General features: G+C 33.1%; 2 protein-coding genes across 2 annotated transcripts; one reads left to right on the top strand and one right to left on the bottom strand.

Moving 5' to 3' along the window:
• Positions 1-66: 66 nt before the first annotated feature.
• LOC140054435 (DNA-binding protein SMUBP-2-like) lies at positions 67-18,421 on the top strand. Its single transcript, XM_072099417.1, has 17 exons — positions 67-139; positions 536-617; positions 8,431-8,600; positions 9,116-9,314; positions 10,739-10,878; positions 11,503-11,669; positions 12,293-12,493; positions 12,820-13,044; positions 13,332-13,429; positions 13,870-14,052; positions 14,927-15,045; positions 15,291-15,385; positions 15,472-15,595; positions 15,825-16,001; positions 16,272-16,473; positions 16,790-16,928; positions 17,648-18,421. The coding sequence occupies exons 2-17, from the start codon at positions 538-540 to the stop codon at positions 18,407-18,409; spliced, it is 3,081 nt and encodes a 1,026-aa protein (XP_071955518.1). The 5' UTR covers positions 67-139; positions 536-537; the 3' UTR covers positions 18,410-18,421.
• A 48-nt stretch (positions 18,422-18,469) lies between these two features.
• LOC140054436 (U1 small nuclear ribonucleoprotein C-like) lies at positions 18,470-20,122 on the bottom strand. The gene is made up of 5 exons (XM_072099418.1): positions 20,023-20,122; positions 19,691-19,733; positions 19,427-19,535; positions 19,107-19,319; positions 18,470-18,988 (listed from the first exon to the last, which is right to left on the bottom strand). Exons 1-5 carry the CDS (start codon positions 20,028-20,030, stop codon positions 18,870-18,872), a joined length of 492 nt encoding a protein of 163 aa, XP_071955519.1. The 5' UTR covers positions 20,031-20,122; the 3' UTR covers positions 18,470-18,869.
• Between the last annotated feature and the right edge of the window lie 2 nt (positions 20,123-20,124).

Raw genomic sequence — 20,124 nt, 5'->3', positions numbered from 1 at the left:
CTTTTTTGTTTTTTAAACATCAAGTTTTCTAACGAATGAGGGCAGTAGATAAATTTTGATCATGTTTTTTTGTTTTGATTTGCCATGATGTTTTATTAAGCCTAGGCCTAGCTAGTATTCTAAAAAGATCATCAAAGAAGTAATTTATTAATATTTACTATTTAATATAATATAATATGATTTAATGATTATTTTAGCATAATATTAAGCAAAGTATTGAATAAAGTAGGTTGTTTTATAATACTAAACGTGTTGGATTTGTCTAGGCTAGGCCCTTCCTATGCCTGTGTTGTTGACATGTGTCTGTTCGGGGAACCGCCGTCTGTCCGACCATGGAGGTGTCCGACTCACACGACCAGTGCGTCGCCGGATAGGCCTAACTTAGCTAGACTAGTGTGTGTGATGGGCTTAGGTAGGTCTAAGCTCGTAGAATGTAAATTGTCAACATGTATGTTAGTTAAAATGCTGCAATTATACCCAACAGTGATTATATTAAATCTAGACATGCATTTAATTTACACTTTTATTCATTCAGATATGAACCTACTACAGGAATTTGTTAAAAAGCAAATTGGGCTTATAAACCTTGAACGACGAGAAGAAATAGAAGAAACAAGGTATTAAGAAGCAGACACTACACCGGAACCACCGTGTATTATACATTACACAATGACATTACAAACTTAGAATAATAACATTGATTAAGAGAGTTATATTTTATTAAAACACAAGATCTGAAATACAAAATTGAAATTGAATTATTAATATCACAACAAAAAACACAAATACAAAGGCTCATATAATTTTATTTTACAACATAAGATTGCAGATACATAATGTAGTTGAATTGGATATAGACATATTCATTTATTGATAAAGCTAAACTCCCTAGAAAATTGAAGCCTAATCAATAATTATTTAGTAAAAATGTGTTAGAAATTGTTAATTAAAAGTAAACAGAAGGAAACTCCTTTCTTTGTTATTGAAATAAAAGTAAAGCTCATAATGCTACAAATGCATGACTAATTTAAACAATGGTGACAATAACAGGAAGGGTAAACAGCCTTTATTGTATTACAGGAATTCCAAACCCTGGGAAACATGCCTTTCCCAGAATGCTTTGTTTATTTCGATGACAGAAACTAGTACCAGCACATTTGTTAAAAACAGGGAAGAGTGAAATTCACTCTTCCCTGGTTAAAATTGTCTTGTACCTCGTATTCTTTTTAGCATGGAGTTATTATTATAACTAGCACCATGGTTTAAGTATTTTCCTTGAAGGATTTGAATGAATTGTTTTAAGTTTTCATTATCTTTTGTTGTACTCCTGCAGCAATGATGGTAGTAACAATAAATTAAATAGAAATCTTAAAATGAATTCATTTAAAGATGTATTATTTCCTCAAAACATGGAAAGTGACTCAGATTAATAAAAATCAGACTTTGAATAGCCCATTTTGTAGTTTTAGCAAAGTTAATCACTTTTGTATAAAAAAAAAAAAATTCAATTATGAAATTGCAAAATAAACAGTTAAGATTAATTATGTGACAATAAGATTCAACGAATAAAAGTAAACATATAATATATAATAATTTTTTCCGGGGTACAATATATATTTTTCAAGTTACATAGACTAGTAAAACATGCCAAATATATCAATCGCGTTTTAAAGTCAAAACACATCATTAAGTGCTCTGTTGTCTGGATGCCATTGATCCTTTTCTTATGTTAAAACGTATCAAAACTAACTTACAGATATTTGGCCCAATGATCTGAAATAATCTACTTAAAGCTCATTAAATACTAGGATCCCAAACGTCCGAGTGTTAAGAGGATTTGTAGACAATACCTAGATAAGAAAACACCATTTAAGGTTTATGAGGGACAATAGGATGATCTTTATAATATCGACCCATTCTGACCTTCTGATAGAAAACAAAAAAAGCAAAACAAAAGGAACGTTGGATCTCTCTTATTGCCATCAATTCAAAACTACAATCGGAGACCGCAAACATTTAATTCTTGTTGTGCCGATTAAGTTAATTGTAACTGAAATGACGCAGATACCTCTGACCCAATTAAAATGTTTTATCTTTCACATTGTAATTTTCAAAATTTATGACCATCACAATTTATAGAACAATTTTAGATTAATTAATGCTATAATTAATAATCTAATGACTACAATAATTAACCTAATGAGTAATAAATACATTCCAAATATTGGTAACAGTGTACACTTAGTCAAGGGGAGGAGTTTATGGAATGTACAATTGTCTGATAATCGTACTAATGAATTAAATATGATTTTGAAATAAGCTTATAAATGTTATACCAGAATACTGATTAGATATTATGCCTATTGAGACATTTATAACCCTTAAAAACAGGAAAATGTCCACATTTAATAGTCAAATTAATATATCCATATAAGTCTCAGAATTTTGAAAGATAAAGTAACTGATTAATGTAATGTTCATGACTTGAGTCAGGGGAGTTTCCATTAGATTAAAAGGAACTACACATTTTAAGGTTGTACTTTGTGTATTTCCTATTTGCAATGTCTTTCCTTTGGTTTCTGGAGACTTGAGGGAACATATTTATAATTAGTGTGTTTGTTTGGTCCCTGGGATGAAGTCCTCATTCATGATCTTCCTATGGTGTAGAGTAATATAATTAGATACTATTTGTTTTTATATAACACCTATATAAATTCCTGTCATTTGATTGGACGAATGTGGGTCACATGGCGTGCAATAGTACGCACTATTCAACGATCGTTAAATAGTACTTTTTGAAACATTTTTGTGTACGAAAAAAAAACGTCTAGATGTTATATAAAACAAATAATGAATGTTTTGTATTCGTGTAATGGTACAAATAATGGCACTTGGTGAATGATGAAAGGTTATATCAACTCGGCTTTGCCTCGTTGATATAACCTTTCATCCTCGTGCCATTATTTGTACCATTGCACTCATAAACATTCATTATTTGTATAATATTATAATACTAAACACCATGGCCTATATTTAAATAATCATTGTGCTGTATATATTTTATAATTAATATTTATATTGGTTTTTTTCTTTTTTGTAAAAATCTACTGTAATATTATACCTTATTATGGTTACCATAAAAAATGTACGATTTTGATTGAATAAAGTTCATATAAAAAAAAAACCAAAAAAAACATACATAATCATCATACACATGGGTCCATAATGCCATAACGTTTAGGCAGCAATTATTATATTGCATTCTTGGCTGTGACTTAGTAATTTAAGTCAATCAAAACCGATAAAAACTTTATTAAAGAAAAAATAGTTTAATACAAATTACTGATTATTTAGGATTAACTTAAAACCAAATGTGTTTATATTTTACGGATGTAAAAAAACATTGACCCTCAATCAAGAGTGATAAAAAAAGGTAGGTACTGAGATTTAAAAATCAAAAGAAAATACTGTAATCTGATACACCTGATTATAGATTACTTAGGGACAATGTTTTATACATGAAAAATACATTGACCATGGGATGGTAGTAGAGATGAACTAATTCACACCTAAGGGTATACAGAAACAATAAGATCAGTCTCAAAGTTAAGTCCAAGTCAGGGTAGCCGGAATAGGATCACAATAGATAGTAAAATAACCTTAATATTGAATGACGCATAATTGGGATATTGTTAATTAGTAATGAACTTGATTATCTGGTCACAATAAGATCCGTTACAGAGATCACTTAATGTGTTTGAGGTTTTACAGTTTTTATTGAAATGTTCAAAACAAGTTATTTGAAATATTTTTATCTTTTTGTTTGACACTGATCTGACTGTGGACATTTTCAGATATGGATTATTGTTGAATATAGACCTTGAATAAACCAATGCCCTGTAAAGCTCTGTCTACACTATCAAACTAGTTTGACAACAAAATGTGATATGCCCAAATATGGGAGTGATATGACATCATCATGTCCATATATGGGCACATCACACTTTGATATTGCAGACAAAGCTTAAGTTAGCTTTCCAATCCATAATTCTGAGGTTCGAGTTATATTTAACACCTATGAGAAAATTCCTCAAAACCAATTTTCTATAAAATAATTTCATAAAACATTTTTGATCAATACAAAATTCATACAAAAGTGTCCAATTGTCAAAAGCTTGATTATTTATAGAACAATCATTTATGGCATGCCAAGTCTGCCAAAAGTATCCATGACCAAAAATCAGCACCAATATGGAAATAAGGTTCATCCTATAATTAGAGTTACCGCTGTTGAATATGCCTCTGAAATCTGAAAATATTAAAACTGTCTTTTTCAACATGATATTCAATGTTACAACTTTTAAAAACCTTATTAAGTGCAGCACTGACAACTGTTAGTTGTTGCCTGATTTTCTGACGACAAGGTCGACATTTTGCTGTAACTTAGCTGTTAGAGATTGTTATCATTTGTCATCACAATGTCGCTGTCATTATTGTTCCAATGTAGTTGTCATTGTCACAGAAAGAAAGTGGCAATATTACATATAAACATTCACTATGTGACAACCCAATGGCATGAACAGAGATTGTTCCCTTTTCTTGCGAAAACCGGACTACTTTATTTCTTGTTGCTACATCACTGCAGTACAATTCCAGTTAAACAAATAGACATAAATTTTCATTCTTACCTAGCGCTATTAGGCTACACAACAATGAGTTCCAAAGATACGTCATTAGGTCTTTAGTATTTCCATGTTGTTCATGAATGTAAATATTATGTGTTTTGTTTGTGTTTTTCTGCCAAGAAAACAATTATCAATGTACTATGTATGAATGACTTAATAAATCAAATCTGAATCTGATCTGAATCTGTAAGTATGAAAATTACTAATTTAGGGGAGAGGGTGGTTTGTGGTACCCAGAGTCAGTTAGGGGGATAAATTTGTATAATGTAAAAAGATGGATGGAAATTGTTGATACGTACAAATAAAAGTTGGCATGGAGAATAATTTTCAATTTGTGGCGGATTTAGATTGCTGGATGAATATTCAATAAACATTATAAAAAATGTAATTTGATATAAGAATGATAAATGGGAGATTATTCTCTTAGGATGTTACATAATCACAGGTTTAATATTGACATTTTACTGGCATTTGTTTACATGTTTGTGAGTAATTGAGGCCATCTTGGGGAAAATTTTTTGTTAAATTAGGCGTGGCAAACATAGATAATATTAAATTTTTTTATTGGAATGAATTAATTATTGTATATTCTAATACTTGAATGTTATCTCACACCTCAAGATAATTCCACCATTTAAACACAAGATTTTGATTTTATCTATTTGTAATGCAATTCCAGTATCTGATCACACACCCCTATATTTGGCCAATTCCAGTATCTGATCACACACCCCTGTATTTGGCAATTCCAATATTTGATCACACACCCCTATATTTGGCCAAATTTGTACCTACGTCTCACAAGACTTTACTCATTCATCATAACTAAAGAGAATCTTACCATTATTATTTTTTTTTTGTTATATTTATCGTAATACTGTATGTATATATATTTAAAATGTTTCAGTATGCTATTATCAATTAAATGTTTCCTCACAAAAAACAGGATTCGAACCAAAACGAGACAAGTACTTAACCACGTAACCACATGAAAATATTACTTCAATTTTATGCTACACAATTTTTCAATTTTTATATCTTTGTATTTTTATTCTTTACTTTTATATGTTCAAGTGCAGTATATGGAGAGCCATGCACTCATAGCAATCCTCAGGGTGCTGCACCGCTGTCTTGTTTTATATGTTTTTATGCCTAAAAATTGAATAAAATAAAATTAAAATAAATATTACTTCCTTACTTATACACTAAGAACAAGAGATACCTTTGATTATATTCTACTATTGTTATTACATTTTGATGCTACAAATAAATATATTAAACCTTAAAATTGAAGATTTCTTAAACTGAACTAAAAGATTTTTTTTATTGAGAATGCAAATAAGGGATTTAGCTGCAAAGTTCAATTGCATATTAAGATTAGATGCGGCGAATTGTACGCTGTGTATTCATTTAAATATATTCAATTGATTTCAACGTTATCATTCAACTTATTCGTAGAGATTTAGCCGCAGAGAATCAATTCATCAGAATGTCAATAGCATAGTCACATTACAGCTATGGGAATAGATGACTGGGTAGTAATATAGGCTATAATGCACCAACGTACTACTCCACTAATAACGGGATTTACTTGTATGTTAATGTCGCTACAAAAAACACAATGTTTTGTCAATGTCTGTGAGTGAGCATATGCAATACTTTTATTTCCAAAGATTAAAAACCTATTTGTTAAAAAGTAGATAAAAAGGAACCATCATGAATACATAAAAAAGTGGCTTGTTACCTATTGTTACATGGCATGGAACACACGAAATGATATATAATAGTAATTATTTTTTCTCAAACTTAATTTATACATTTTCTTAGTTTTTAATCTTTCTCAGTTTACTTAATTTTTGTTTGTAATTTGTTCTTATGTCTAATTGTTTTTTGTATATAATAAGTGTGTGTGTATTATTTGTATATATATATATAAGTGTGTGTGTATTATTTGTATGTATATAAGTGTGTGTGTATTATTTGTATATATATAAGTGTGTGTGTACTATTTGATATATAAGTGTGTGTGTATTATTTGTATATATATAAGTGTGTGTGTATTATTTGTATATATATAAGTGTGTGTGTACTATTTGTATATATATAAGTGTGTGTGTATTATTTGTATATATATAAGTGTGTGTGTATTATTTGTATATATATAAGTGTGTGTGTACTATTTGTATATATATATAAGTGTGTGTGTATTATTTGTATATATATATAAGTGTGTGTGTATTATTTGTATATATATAAGTGTGTGTGTACTATTTGTATATATATAAGTGTGTGTGTATTATTTGTATATAAATAAGTGTGTGTGTATTATTTGTATATATATAAGTGTGTGTGTACTATTTTTCACTGTAAACTTGTTGCACATCTCATTGAGAATGTACCTCTGATTTAAAAGAGATACAATAAAAGTTCAGTACAGTTCAGTACAAGACAAAAAAGAAAACATTAATGTGATTTTAGTTGAAAAAAGGAGTATATTTACAATAGTAAAAAATATGTAATCATTGCTTAAGCGTGGTTCCCACTAGCGACACAACGCAAGGACGTAACGCAACGCAAGTGAATTGATCAATCAGAAGCGATGGTTTATTCGCTTGTGATTGCTAACTGTCTATAACTTCGCTTGTCATTGGTTAAAACGCTTACGTCCTTGCGTTACGTTCTAGTGGGAACCAAGCTTTATATTATTTTGTTGTCAATTGGGTGGCAATCAAACTTGGTATGTAAATGAGGAAAACCTATATTTATAAATTATTATGTAGGCCTACCCAGCTTTACCCCTGGTAACTACCTCAAATAAACTCACCCTACTTCCAAAGCCAAACCTGAAAATATGTACAACATAATTCACAAAATGTTTTTAAATATTTAATATTTAAAAATTGACCTTTTTCATACCAACTAATAAATCATAACACATGCAGGAATATAATGTTAAAGAACATGGGAATAGCATATAGTAACTTGTAAACCAACAAAGAACATACTTAAGAACTATGTTTGGGTCATAAACCACACACACAAACAACTATTATTTTCAACTTTTTAAATATACGAAGAATTATGTAGTGAATGACAGCTAAAAAGCCAGTCTTCAATACCAATGGAATTTAAAGCAATTAAACTCAACTCATTTTTTTTTTTTAATTACTGGTTAATGAAATGCATTCATTGATTGATCTAATCTTATCGCACTAACCCAGCTGATGATTGCCTAAGTGTATGTAGTAACATGATCATATTTTAATTTGAAGTCTGTGTGGCATTCTTAGTTTGTTGTATCCCGTAGGAATCAAAGGCAAGTTTAAGTGGCATGATACATTCTGATAATTGATATGTTTCCAATGGAAAAATCGCCTTTCTCCACTTCCACAGAAAATACTTTTTATAGAATAATGTTAAAAAACTACTGAAATATATGTTTTGTTTGCAAGTATAGATTTTTGTTTAAGATACATGGTTTCATTCATCATATATACACATATACCCAACAAAGTATCCCTTAATAGGGGTTGGCCATTATTTTAAAAACAAACAGTACTGTATTACCCATGTTTCCTTTTAATGGAAAATGTCCCATATTAATAGGGTCTCTTCAGTATTGTAACTGTATATATTTAATACCTTCAATTGACACAGTAGTACAGTAAAGTAATTTTTTACAAAAACAATACTTGAAACTGTTACATCAAAAAGTCAAATGGCAGAAATATTTCTTGTTTTACAGAGCTTTTCAAGAGAATTTACCTCTAAAAGAGTTACAACAGAAAGGCGTATGTCTACTTAAGCTACATATTACCAGTCAGTTTACTGGTCTTTATGGAAGAAAATTGGTGGTATTTGAAGCGCCCCAAACAACAAATGACGGCTGCCTGCCTACCAACAGTTTCTCTCCAGGTAAGTGAGTTATTTTACTAGTTACTCAAAACTACATAATATCTATCAGATATGCACACATATTACATTCGAACATCTCAAAAACTGAAGCTTTTATTAGTTTTTATTACCTGTCCCCTCATGTACATCAAGTCTAACAATTCAAGATGCTTATTTATATCTTAGTTGCATGTATTTGTATCTGTTCATTTTAAGTCTTCTTTTAAGAGTGTGTCTAGACAACTTGTGTTCAAATCCAAGTAATTCTGTTTTGTCATATTTAAACCATTTTTATATCAAAAACCAGAATGGTAATCTGTTAGATGTCGAGGTTTTCTCAAACAGGCCTAGACGAGTAATATTTTGTAAGATTGTATTAAAATATCTAACTTACATAAATGATTTTATATATTCGTTAGTAGTTAAGAAAGCTGTATTGTCAATACTGTTGTCACAAAATACCTTTGTAGAATGTGTATGCTTAAATAGAGAAAACCCTCTTAGCAATTGACCTTTTTATGTCAATTTTATTTCAGGATCAATTGTTGGTGTGTCGCCCTCTGGTGGTGGTGACAACTCGGGAGCTTCTCAATTATCCGGAATCGTGTCGCGCGTCACAGATAAACTGATTACTGTTGCTTTTGATGCCGGTGAAGATGTGGTGTCGTTAGATGATACGTTGACGTACCGGCTGACGATTCTAGCAAATGATGTCACTTATAGAAGAATTAAACAGTAAGGAGCTTTTGATATGTCATGACCTTTGACCTAGGAACTAGTTATGAAATGGTAATTCATTGTGTACATGCTGAGACAGTTGTCGTATTCGATTGGGAACATTCGTTGTCAACGTAAAGATTCGTTGAGTACTTTTTGTATTCGAATTGTAAATTTGTGCTCAACAGAAAGTCATTCGAATAGAAAACGTTGACAACGAAAGCTTTTTCGTTAAGAACAATCTCAATGCTCAAAATACTTGTTAAAGAAGTACTCAACGGAAAAACTACTCAACAGTCCACTCGAATACGCTAATTGAGACATGCTTCCTCAATTGATTCTTGAAACAGTTTCGGCAAATTGTAGGTATTCAATTCTAGATACATGGGTAGGTCTTCATAATAGCGCTATATTAATATTATTATGTCAAGCAGTGCTATTACTATTATTATCATCATCACTATTTTCTTCTCTCAACAATACTGATAGAGCACTTTCCCATCATTCTTTTTAGTGTCATCTTATCAATCATTATCCTCCGTTATCATCATCATCATCATAATCCTCTGTTATCATCATCATTATCATCATTGTCATTGTCCAGGTCATCATTCATTTTCAATGTTTAATTATCCTATTCTGTAAGCTCTATCACACTTGGGATATATGCAAATCCACTTTTTGAAAGATTTAAATGTGTAATTTCTATTATATAACAGGTGCGTTTTTAGGCGTTTTTCAATTGATACATACTATTTCTTAAGTCACATTTAACTTCATGACGGTTAATTTTGAAGTTCAAACTACTTTCTCTTGATATCATAAATCTATCCACCTGTATATATATTAAATAGGTTTTATAATATAATCTTTATTACGTTATATATTTCTGTTATATTCAAATTGTCAAGGTTGTTTTGTAGTTTGATAATTAATAACTAATGTGCAGTATCTCTAAATGAAATGCATCATCTTCCCCGGGGAATTTCACCAGAAGGGTTTGACTCTATTAAATATTTAGCTATAGAAATGATTGTGGGTATTTAATTTGTAGTTATAAATGATTATTCCCTAGGGTGCTAACTACATTAATACATTTTCCTCCACAGTTCTATATAGATATATATCATAATTTTCCCTTACCCCTGGGGACATTATCAATTTGTGACCATGGCCTAAGGAAATAGATTCGCTATAAATCCTGTATATTCCTGTGTGTGTTGAAATGTAATTTTTATATTTGTTGCTTTTGTATTTTATCCCTTGGTATCGTGCTGTTTGTATTTTACCCATTTTATCATATTTTTAATGTTTTATACGTGATGACAAGCAAGACAATTTTCGAGCCAGAGTGCTTGACGGAATAAAATAGTTAAATTGAATTGCATTAGCTTTAATGTAGTGTATGTTTACAATTGGGCTATTCTTTATATTGTTTCTAGGGCGCTCTCAAACCTAGAGTCTCACCAACCAGGACCAGCTTACCATCTTATAGATGTGCTGTTTGGAGAATCAGAACCAAGCGCTAACCCCACCCCACCTCCATCTAGATCAGGAGGCACAGAAGCAGTTGAGAAAAACGGTAAGTTATCAACTGATTTGACCTCAGACACTACTCAGTAACCGATGATATGATCAAAACAAGTAAGTACTAAGTAGGTTGGATTGTATGATGTCAGGGCTGTAATAGTCCCCTATGTATTAAAATCGCAATACTTTCAGTTTTGTGAACTGTTATCTGGAACAAAAGTCATTTTTTGTCCGGAAACATTTTGTTTAAAAAGTATGTTTTAAACAATGTTAGGTTACTAAAAAATATTCTCATATAATATCAAATAGATTTTAATATTTGGTTTTACTTGATATGCTAAAACACAGATAAGCATGTTTTCAATCGTACCACAAGAAGAGGAATATTATTTTGGATTACATTTTTAGGTTGTTTGTTTTGTTGAAAGTAGTCTGGAGCTGAATGAGGCAGAAGACAATGGCATACAGAAGAAATGATATTGATCCTTGACAAAAAAAAACCCTCTACTGCAACAAGGAATATTATGATCCCATTTTCTAGATGACTAGAATATATTACAGTTGAACAATAATATGATCTTGAAAAAGAAAGTTCAATCACTTAATATCTCTTGAGAAAACAAAACTTTTGTTCGAAAGTAAGAAAACATTTGCAAATCAATTTCCACTTTCCCAGGAACGGAATTGTGTTACATCAACGAGAAACTGGACGAGTCGCAACGAGAGGCGGTGAGGTTCTCATTGTGTCAACGAGAGGTTGCCGTGATTCATGGCCCACCAGGTACAGGTAAAACAACCACGGTGATTGAGGTCATTCAGCAAGCGGTCAAGTGTAAACTGAAGGTAAATCTTGTACAGTTAAGTTTTCTATCTACAGTAGTTTTGTAACAGATACAAGAGTTATATATTTTACAATTTGATTCAATTCCGAATTTTACAATACAAACACATAGATCACACATGCCAGCCCCGGGGGACTTCTACAGCGAACTCAATATATAAGCAATTATTTCTGTCAACATTTATCCTGTAATTGCCATTTAATGAGGCTTTTATTACTGAGGTAAAATAAAGCGGTTTTATTCTTAATGCACTTTAATGCTACGAAAAAAGAACATTAAAAAATATGACGGAACATGGTGCTAAAAGGCCAAGTAAGTATGTCGTCTGTTGGGGTTTTAGCCACATTGTATTTTAGCAGTTGCTGGCTGTCAAACTTAGTACAGGTGCTACATTATGTTTTCCCTAAGGGAAAAAACAAAGGAATTTACTGAAGTTCAATAAATGTGGTTATTATGTGAAGCCTTAGCAGGCCTAGTAATGACTGCCACAGTAGGTTACATATTTGAATTCCAATCCCACAATTCTTAATTCTAACTATTTTAAATTTTAAAGCTATTTTTTTTTTGTGCTCAATAAGAATAGACACGAGAAGTTTAGACAAATAAGATAGAATTTATTTTCAGGTTTTAGCATGTGCACCTTCGAATGTCGCAGTCGATAACCTGGTTGAAAGGCTAGCTGTGTCAAAGGTCAAGATAATTAGGTTGGGTCATCCAGCTCGAGCACATCGTGGAATTCAGAAGTATTCATTAGATGCAATCTTGTCTGTCAGCGAGGCTACTAAAATTGTGCAGGATGTTAGGAGGGACATCGATAAAGCGCAGGTTGGTGCAGCAAGTAACTAACTCTAAATGTAGTATCTGCCTCAGAAGTATTGGCCCATACCTTTTTTTTGGTCAAGGTGGGCACTGGATGAGAGAAGCCCTTGATCAATAATAGAACCACTCAAGGTGCTTTAAGCTGTCCTGGACTTTGTTTGTATCAAACCTGGTGGTAATTACCGCTGTTGGTTTCGATTGAATAAAATAAAAAATAAAAATTCATTCTTGACTTAAATTAAGCATCAGTACTAAATTTTAATTTATAAATACTTTCAAAATGGAAACAGATTTTGTAAAAAATGTCATGAATTAATCATTAAATTACACAGGCTAGTATTGCCAAGAGCCGAGATAAAGAAGAACGTCGAAAGCTACGTACCGAATCAAAACACCTTCGACAAGAGCTAAAGCAACGAGAGGCAAAAGCAATGCGTGAAATTCTTACTCGAGCCGACGTAGTTTTAGGTACGACCACGAGCGCTTCACGAGAAGGCCCGTTGAGTAATTTACCAAAAGAACATTTTGACCTGGTCGTTATTGATGAGTGTGCTCAGGTTAGTATGTGGGGGATGCTGAGTATTTAGGTATATTTTAAGAGGTCGGTGGTATAGAAACTCGTCATTTAACGTAACTTTTATTGTTAAGTATTTTATCCCTTCCGTGGTGGCTTATTGTAGCTTAACCGATAATTGAAACGTTACTGCCCATTCATGTTCTAGGAGTAAACCCTATTATTTGTGATTGATGCTACCAAATCCTTTCCACTTCACTTGTCAAACACAACACAACCTCAGGACGATTGTCATGTAATTCACGTTTCCTTTTTGTTACCGCAATCTAGGCCCTGGAAGCGAGCTGCTGGATACCGTTGATACACGCTGCCAAGTGTATCCTCGCGGGAGATCATCAACAGTTGCCTGCCACCATCAAATCTGACAAGTATGTACATAGCAGCTTTAGTGTTCCACTGTAGTAGTGTGAAAAGTGAGATATTTCTATCCGCGCCGCCACAATCATAATCACATTAATATTATGAACTTTCTTGTTCATTTTGTTCTGTAGTATACCAACAAAATGAAGTAAACTCTCTATGGAAATTTAACAAATTACAATGGTCTATTTATGTCATTTTTACACGTCTAGTTATTTCATTTTCTTCATTGGCTCTAGCCAAGTTTATTCCAAGAAAATAGTGTGTTCAACTTCTGTTAAATTTCAGCACCACTTTTGCTTTCTATTTACCGGCGGTACACATATTTGATGATTTCTTGTCCAGACGACTAACCAATTGACCTGACCTGGGTCGGTCATCGGTCGTCGCAAATCGCAATCTCCCTATGGACTCAATTAAAACATAATTTTTCTTTAAATTTGTTTAGAGCTGCCAAGGAAGGTCTTGAGGTTTCTTTAATGGAAAGAATTCTAAATCTGTACGGTGATTCTGTCATGAGAATGTTAACCATGCAGTACCGTATGAATGATGATATCATGAGGTGGTCTTCTCAACAACTGTATGATGGTAAACTTGTGTCACATGACTCTGTTGCTACCCATTTATTAAAGTAAGTAAACATATCAAAGCCTATCAAAGTATCAACCTATTGGTTGGATATGTTTATGTATGAATTTGTTAAGTACAACTTCTTTTACGATTACTGCACTGCAAACGTCTAAAGTCAAATTACTGGAAAAAATGGCAATGATGTGTGTATCTTTAGACCTCAAGTACAACATATTGAATAATTATCTATTGGAAAGAAGCTCTTTTAAATAGTTTTATGTACGAATTTACATACCGCACAACTTCTAATGCCTTAACAATTTTGAAGCCTACAGTACCAAGAATTGTCTTCTACTTAGTTTCTTTTAAATATTTTGGTTGTTTGAATTTTGTATATAAAACCTATATTATCTTTATGTATATATTTTTAATCCAATAATCATTAAATTGGTTGTCAGAGTAAGTGTAAGGATGTATTAGGGTGACTCAGCTCTTATCTAAATCAGATGATTGCTTTTAATGTACATTTCAATGTGTATACAGTATTTGAATTTAAACATGTGTCTGACACCTGGCTATCTGATTCATTTCACTTGACCCCTTGCACCCCTGGTAGCGGACCCTAAGTTGCACTGCAGACCTACAGATAAACTTACACATGTATCATAAAATGGTAAAAAAATAATGTTTTTTTCCAAATAATAACTTTTTACAGTATAGATAAATGCTCATTATTCAACCTTCCTTTTTCCTGAGGTGCCCTTTACAAACAGCAGCAAAAATCATCATGACAATTTGGCCAATCCTTTTCACCAGTAGGCGCATTACTACTAGGCCTAAATATATCTCTTCTTCAGTCACTTTTCTGGGAAAAGAACACCTCTTCACCTGTAAAAATGGCTACAAGATTGTTAATATTGTTGCTATTTTTGTAGAGATCTAGATCATGTGACTGAGACAGAGGACACATCAATCCCTCTGCTGTTTGTAGACACAGCTGGATGCGACATGCAGGAGCTGGATCTTCCGGAAGAAGTTTCACGCGGCAACGAAGGTAAGAGCATAATATGAAGCATTTCGATCTTTGACCGTTCAATCAAGCTGTTAAATATACAGAGCAATCAATCATATAATCTTTATTGTAATCAGTATAAAAAAATACAAGATTGGATATTTACAATACATCCCTACATAAAGAAATAGCACCACAACAGAAACAACTAGACAGAAATAAAGACAGCAAAATAAAACAAACCTATTTCTTACCTATTTTTTATTTTTAAACTTAAACTCCATCAGGTGAAGCGGACTTAGTTGCAGCTCATACTGAGCGTTTAATATCATCTGGTCTCAAAATACCAGAAATTGCTGTCATATCACCATACAATTTACAGGTACAGTAATTAAATTTTAGGGATTTCAGAAAACAAACATCACTAGTATAAACAAATTATGTAAGTTGCAACAATTGTTGTTTTAGGTTGATCTGATAAGATTGAGGCTTTCTTCTAAGTATCCAGACTTAGAGATCAAGTCAGTTGATGGATTCCAAGGCAGAGAAAAGGAAGCTGTTCTTATCTCACTTGTACGCTCTAACACTAAAGGTTTGTTTTCTGACTGTTCTTCTTTAAAAGAATCTGAAATATGTGTAATGTCCAGAATATGCTGTTATAGAGCTGATTTGCATTCAATGAAAGTGTATTAAAGATGTATTGTCCCCAAAAAACATAGAGATTAAAAAAAAAAAAGACTTTGAATAGGTCATCTTTAAGAATTCACACACCATTAATAAGCAAATCCTTGTATCATACATCATTTGTTGCTTTTTTGCAGGTGAAGTCGGCTTTCTTGCGGAGAATCGTCGTATCAATGTTGCCATCACTCGTGCTAGAAGACACCTCGCAATCTTTGGCGACTCGGAAACAGTCAGCAACCATGACTTTCTCAAATCTTTAATTACTTATGTAAACAACAATGGCGAAGTCAGAAGTGTGTTTCACTATCAAACTGGTATGTGTTTGGAATTTTTCAAACCTTATTTGGCCAATTACAGAATGAAGAACAAATCAAGCTTGTATTTTATTGATATTTAAGGAGGATAACTCTCAGCCAGAAATTTCAGGGCCCGCATCCCTCTAAATTATCAAACATGTGACAAAAAATGTGATGTGCCCATATATGGACATGATGATGTCATATCACTACCATATTTGATGTACATCACACTTTTTTTCAAACTAGTTTTATACATTTCATGATTCTTCTGTTTTCATTCCACAGAGATGAACCTTGCCAATGATGTTCCAAGACCAGATTACCTTGATTTTAGTCAAACCACAAAGCATCAGAAAGTAACGACATCAGCAACCAACAGCTCCAGAAGTCACCATGCTAGACAGAAGAAGTCAAGCAATAAGAACGATATAAAAAATAAACAACCTGTGAAGACTGTAGCTACTGTCAAAGACCAATCAATTGCAAAGTAAGTCAATTGATGTGCTTTTAGTGGATTACTTGTGTAGGACATCACTAAAATGTGTAAATTTTGGTACGCATGGCATTTCATACTTATACTTGATTTGGAGTACCAGTTAAAAATCAAAACGCCTGCAATTAGCAATGAAAAAAAGACAATAATTGGAGAAGACATGTATTCTGTCACGCCCAGAGAAAAAATTGATAGGTTTCATCAAAGTTGGTAAAAAATATTGCTTGTTCAATTGTTAAAATTTGTAAAGAGTGAAATTATTTACACTTGGTTTGATCATGGCAAAATGTCTATTGATTATATTTTGAAGGTGTTCTCTTGGTGTGCAGCAGGGCTTGACCGAAAAAGAGATACAGACGCAGGTGGAGGAATTTGTTAAGGACAACAGCAGAATGGCAATGGCTTTTCCAACAAACCTCAACTCAAAGGAAAGATACCTTGTTCATGAGGTAAGTGTTAGTGACTGGTGCCCTTATTGTTGCACTGGCTATTCTGTTTTAAAGTGTGTTAGTGACTGGTGCCCTTATTGTTGCACTGGCTATTCTGTTTTAAAGTGTGTTAGTGACTGGTGCCCTTATTGTTGCACTGGCTATTCTGTTTTAAAGTGTGTTAGTGACTGGTGCCCTTATTGTTGCACTGGCTATTCTGTTTTAAAGTGTGTTAGTGACTGGTGCCCTTATTGTTGCACTGGCTATTCTGTTTTAAAGTGTGTTAGTGACTGGTGCCCTTATTGTTGCACTGCCTATTCTGTTTTAAAGTGTGTTAGTGACTGGTGCCCTTATTGTTGCACTGGCTATTCTGTTTTAAAGTGTGTTAGTGACTGGTGCCCTTATTGTTGCACTGGCTATTCTGTTTTAAAGTTTGGTAATAATTTGTTTTTTTCTTTTATTTATGGTATATTCATTGAGGTACCTCCTTGGTATATTATCCTAAACTTTAAAACACTTGTATGCATTTATCTTGTACAATATGAAAATCTCCAATAGTTTTAGTCATATCATTTGCAGCAAAGAGGGCAGTAGATTTATATCAACAAGCAAATAACTTTAAGCATACTTGATTACCGGTTTTAGAGCTATGTGTTCACATCCTTGCTCTGACTCATAGTCAGATCAATACTGTAATTGGATTTGTGATTAATTTCAATAATGTTACTTTTCTTTTGTAGATTGCAGAAAAACTTGGTCTTCTTCATTTTAGTACAGGAGAAGAAAATGAACGGCATATTAGCATAAGTAAAAAACAATCAAAAGAAAATGCAACTAGTTCAGTAGATGATAATGAACCAACACAGAAAAAGAATAAAAGGAAGAAAGGGCATTTGAAGTCTCCAGAAGTAAAGACCGTTGAAGAAGATGTTACAGAAGTCATCTGTGAAAAAGATGCTGCACCTATCGAGTCCGAGAAAGCTGATGCTTCTAGCATTCGTATGTGCAAATACTGTAAGAAAGAAGTTGATCTTGGAAACCTGTTATTACATGAACTCCAATGCGAGAAGATTTATACACGTAGATTAAAAGACCAAGATATTAAACAGTCTACAAAAAAGAAAGCAAAACAAAATCAGAAAAAGGTTATAGAGAAAACTGATGAGGACGACTTTGATGCACTTATAGCCGCAGCTATTAAGGGCGACAACACGTGTAACTTTGTGAAATGTAAAGAAAAAATAACTATCATCGGACAGATGTGCATGTTCTGCAATCGTAGGTACTGTCTGCTGCATCATATGCCAGAGGTGCATGGCTGCGGGGACAAAGCGCATGCCCGGGCACGCAATCAGCTTCAGAGGGAAAAAGTCTTTCGGAACGGAAGTGGTACTAAAGAGAGAAAGGTTGATCCTGCAAGGAAGGATATTCTACAGAGGAAGATGGATGCCAAGACTGCTGAAATGGAGGCATCAAGGAAGAAAAAAGGTCCCAAGAAATAAAGAATATTTATAAACTATTATTAACAACAACCACCTACAGTGAAACAACTACAATTCAAATATTTGGTCAAAAACTTTATTTTTACAAAAACAATAAAATATTTAAAGTTATGAGTGTCGAATTGTTTAATTATTTATACCACAGTCACCTAATAGATGATGAACAGATTCTTGAATTCATCTTGAAAATGTATTCTACCAGTAAAAGTTACTGGACTAAGCATAGTATACAGACTTACTACTGTAGATACTTCAGTCTGTGAGGGAATAGTGGATACCAAGGCTCACTTTTAAATATCTTGAATCCAGGATTCAGGCAACTTGGGCACCATTCATCTTTGGATATGATGACGATGTAGTCCTCGGTACTTTCTTTCATTACTAACAGTACTTGTATTAAGTTCTTTAACTACACATCATGGTTATAGAATGTCTCAGAATGTTATTCTCTTTAAATTGTTCATACTTTTTCCTCTTTAGACATTGGCATCCTAGGAAGCATTCGCGGGGGCATCATTCCTGGTCCCATTGGTGGCATATGTCCTAACAATGGTCCTCCTGGTCCCATTGGCCGCATCACTGTAAAAAAAATAATCAAGATGTTACTCCTACCAACTAATGTTATGATAGATAGTCACTACACAAGCAAACGATACAAAGTAGCTTTTACTGTAAAGAGAATGAAATAAATACTTACTTGGTCCACCTGGACCCGGTGGCCTCATTAGTAAACCAGGTGGTGGAGCCATCCCATGAGGTGGTACTGGTCCTCTCATTTGACCTGGTCCTACTGGTCGTGGGCCTCCGGGTGCATAATTTGCAGGTGGTGGAATTGCACTACCACCTGGGGGTACGCCTGCTGCACCTGGGAATGGGTTGTGTTGTATTTTACCTGCTTGGTATGCAGCAGCTGTAAGAGAAAATTAAAAATAAAAATTATACAAAAACAAGAATTACACATTATATTAGATTCCTGATTAGATTATAATAGAAAAATTATATAGAATGTCAACTTACTTGTCCTATCAATTAGATTCTGTGCCTGCTCTTCCATCCATTTCTGATAATATATTCTTACATTTTCTTTGTGTTTTCTACCAGTGCAATGTGTTTTTCTTACAGATGGCTGGAAAATGGATAAATTAAGTAACTGTATTTGATGTCTATAAAGTCAAACTTGGGTCAAATTGGCATAAAGTTGATTTATCTAGCGGCTACAACAATTATGTTTTTTGTGAAAATTTTTAATAAAATTTTGCATTGCTTGAAATGGTAACTTACTGAATCGTGTGTGAGGTATGTATCGCAGTAGTCACAGTAATATCTGCAAAAAGAAAATAAAACTTATTAGTGAACCCCTCTAGGCTAGGCTAACAAGCAAGGTTAGCCTTATTACCCATCTAGGCGTAGCCTGAGCTTCCTGTACTACTACACGGCTAGTCTACTGCAGTTCACCGCTTCTTGGCCTTTTCTTTTGCCCCGGCCCAGCTAGCCTAGGCCGGTTAGCTTCAACCATTTTATTGTTGTTAAATGGACCTAGGCCTACCTGCTGCTAACTTAATTACTAATAACTGAGCTTATATATGGATAAACGTCGTTAATATATGACTTACTTAGGCATTGTGTTTTTAAAGGTTTTTATTGACTAAAAAACCAAGAATGTGATACACAACAACGATACACGGTGTTTTTCGACGCGACTACGATTTATTTGC

This window comes from Antedon mediterranea, chromosome 7 (genome assembly GCF_964355755.1).
Source record: "Antedon mediterranea chromosome 7, ecAntMedi1.1, whole genome shotgun sequence".
Classification (NCBI taxonomy): domain Eukaryota; kingdom Metazoa; phylum Echinodermata; class Crinoidea; order Comatulida; family Antedonidae; genus Antedon; species Antedon mediterranea.
The sequence above is the reverse complement of the archived record's forward strand: the minus strand, read 5'-3'. Positions and strand labels throughout refer to the sequence as shown.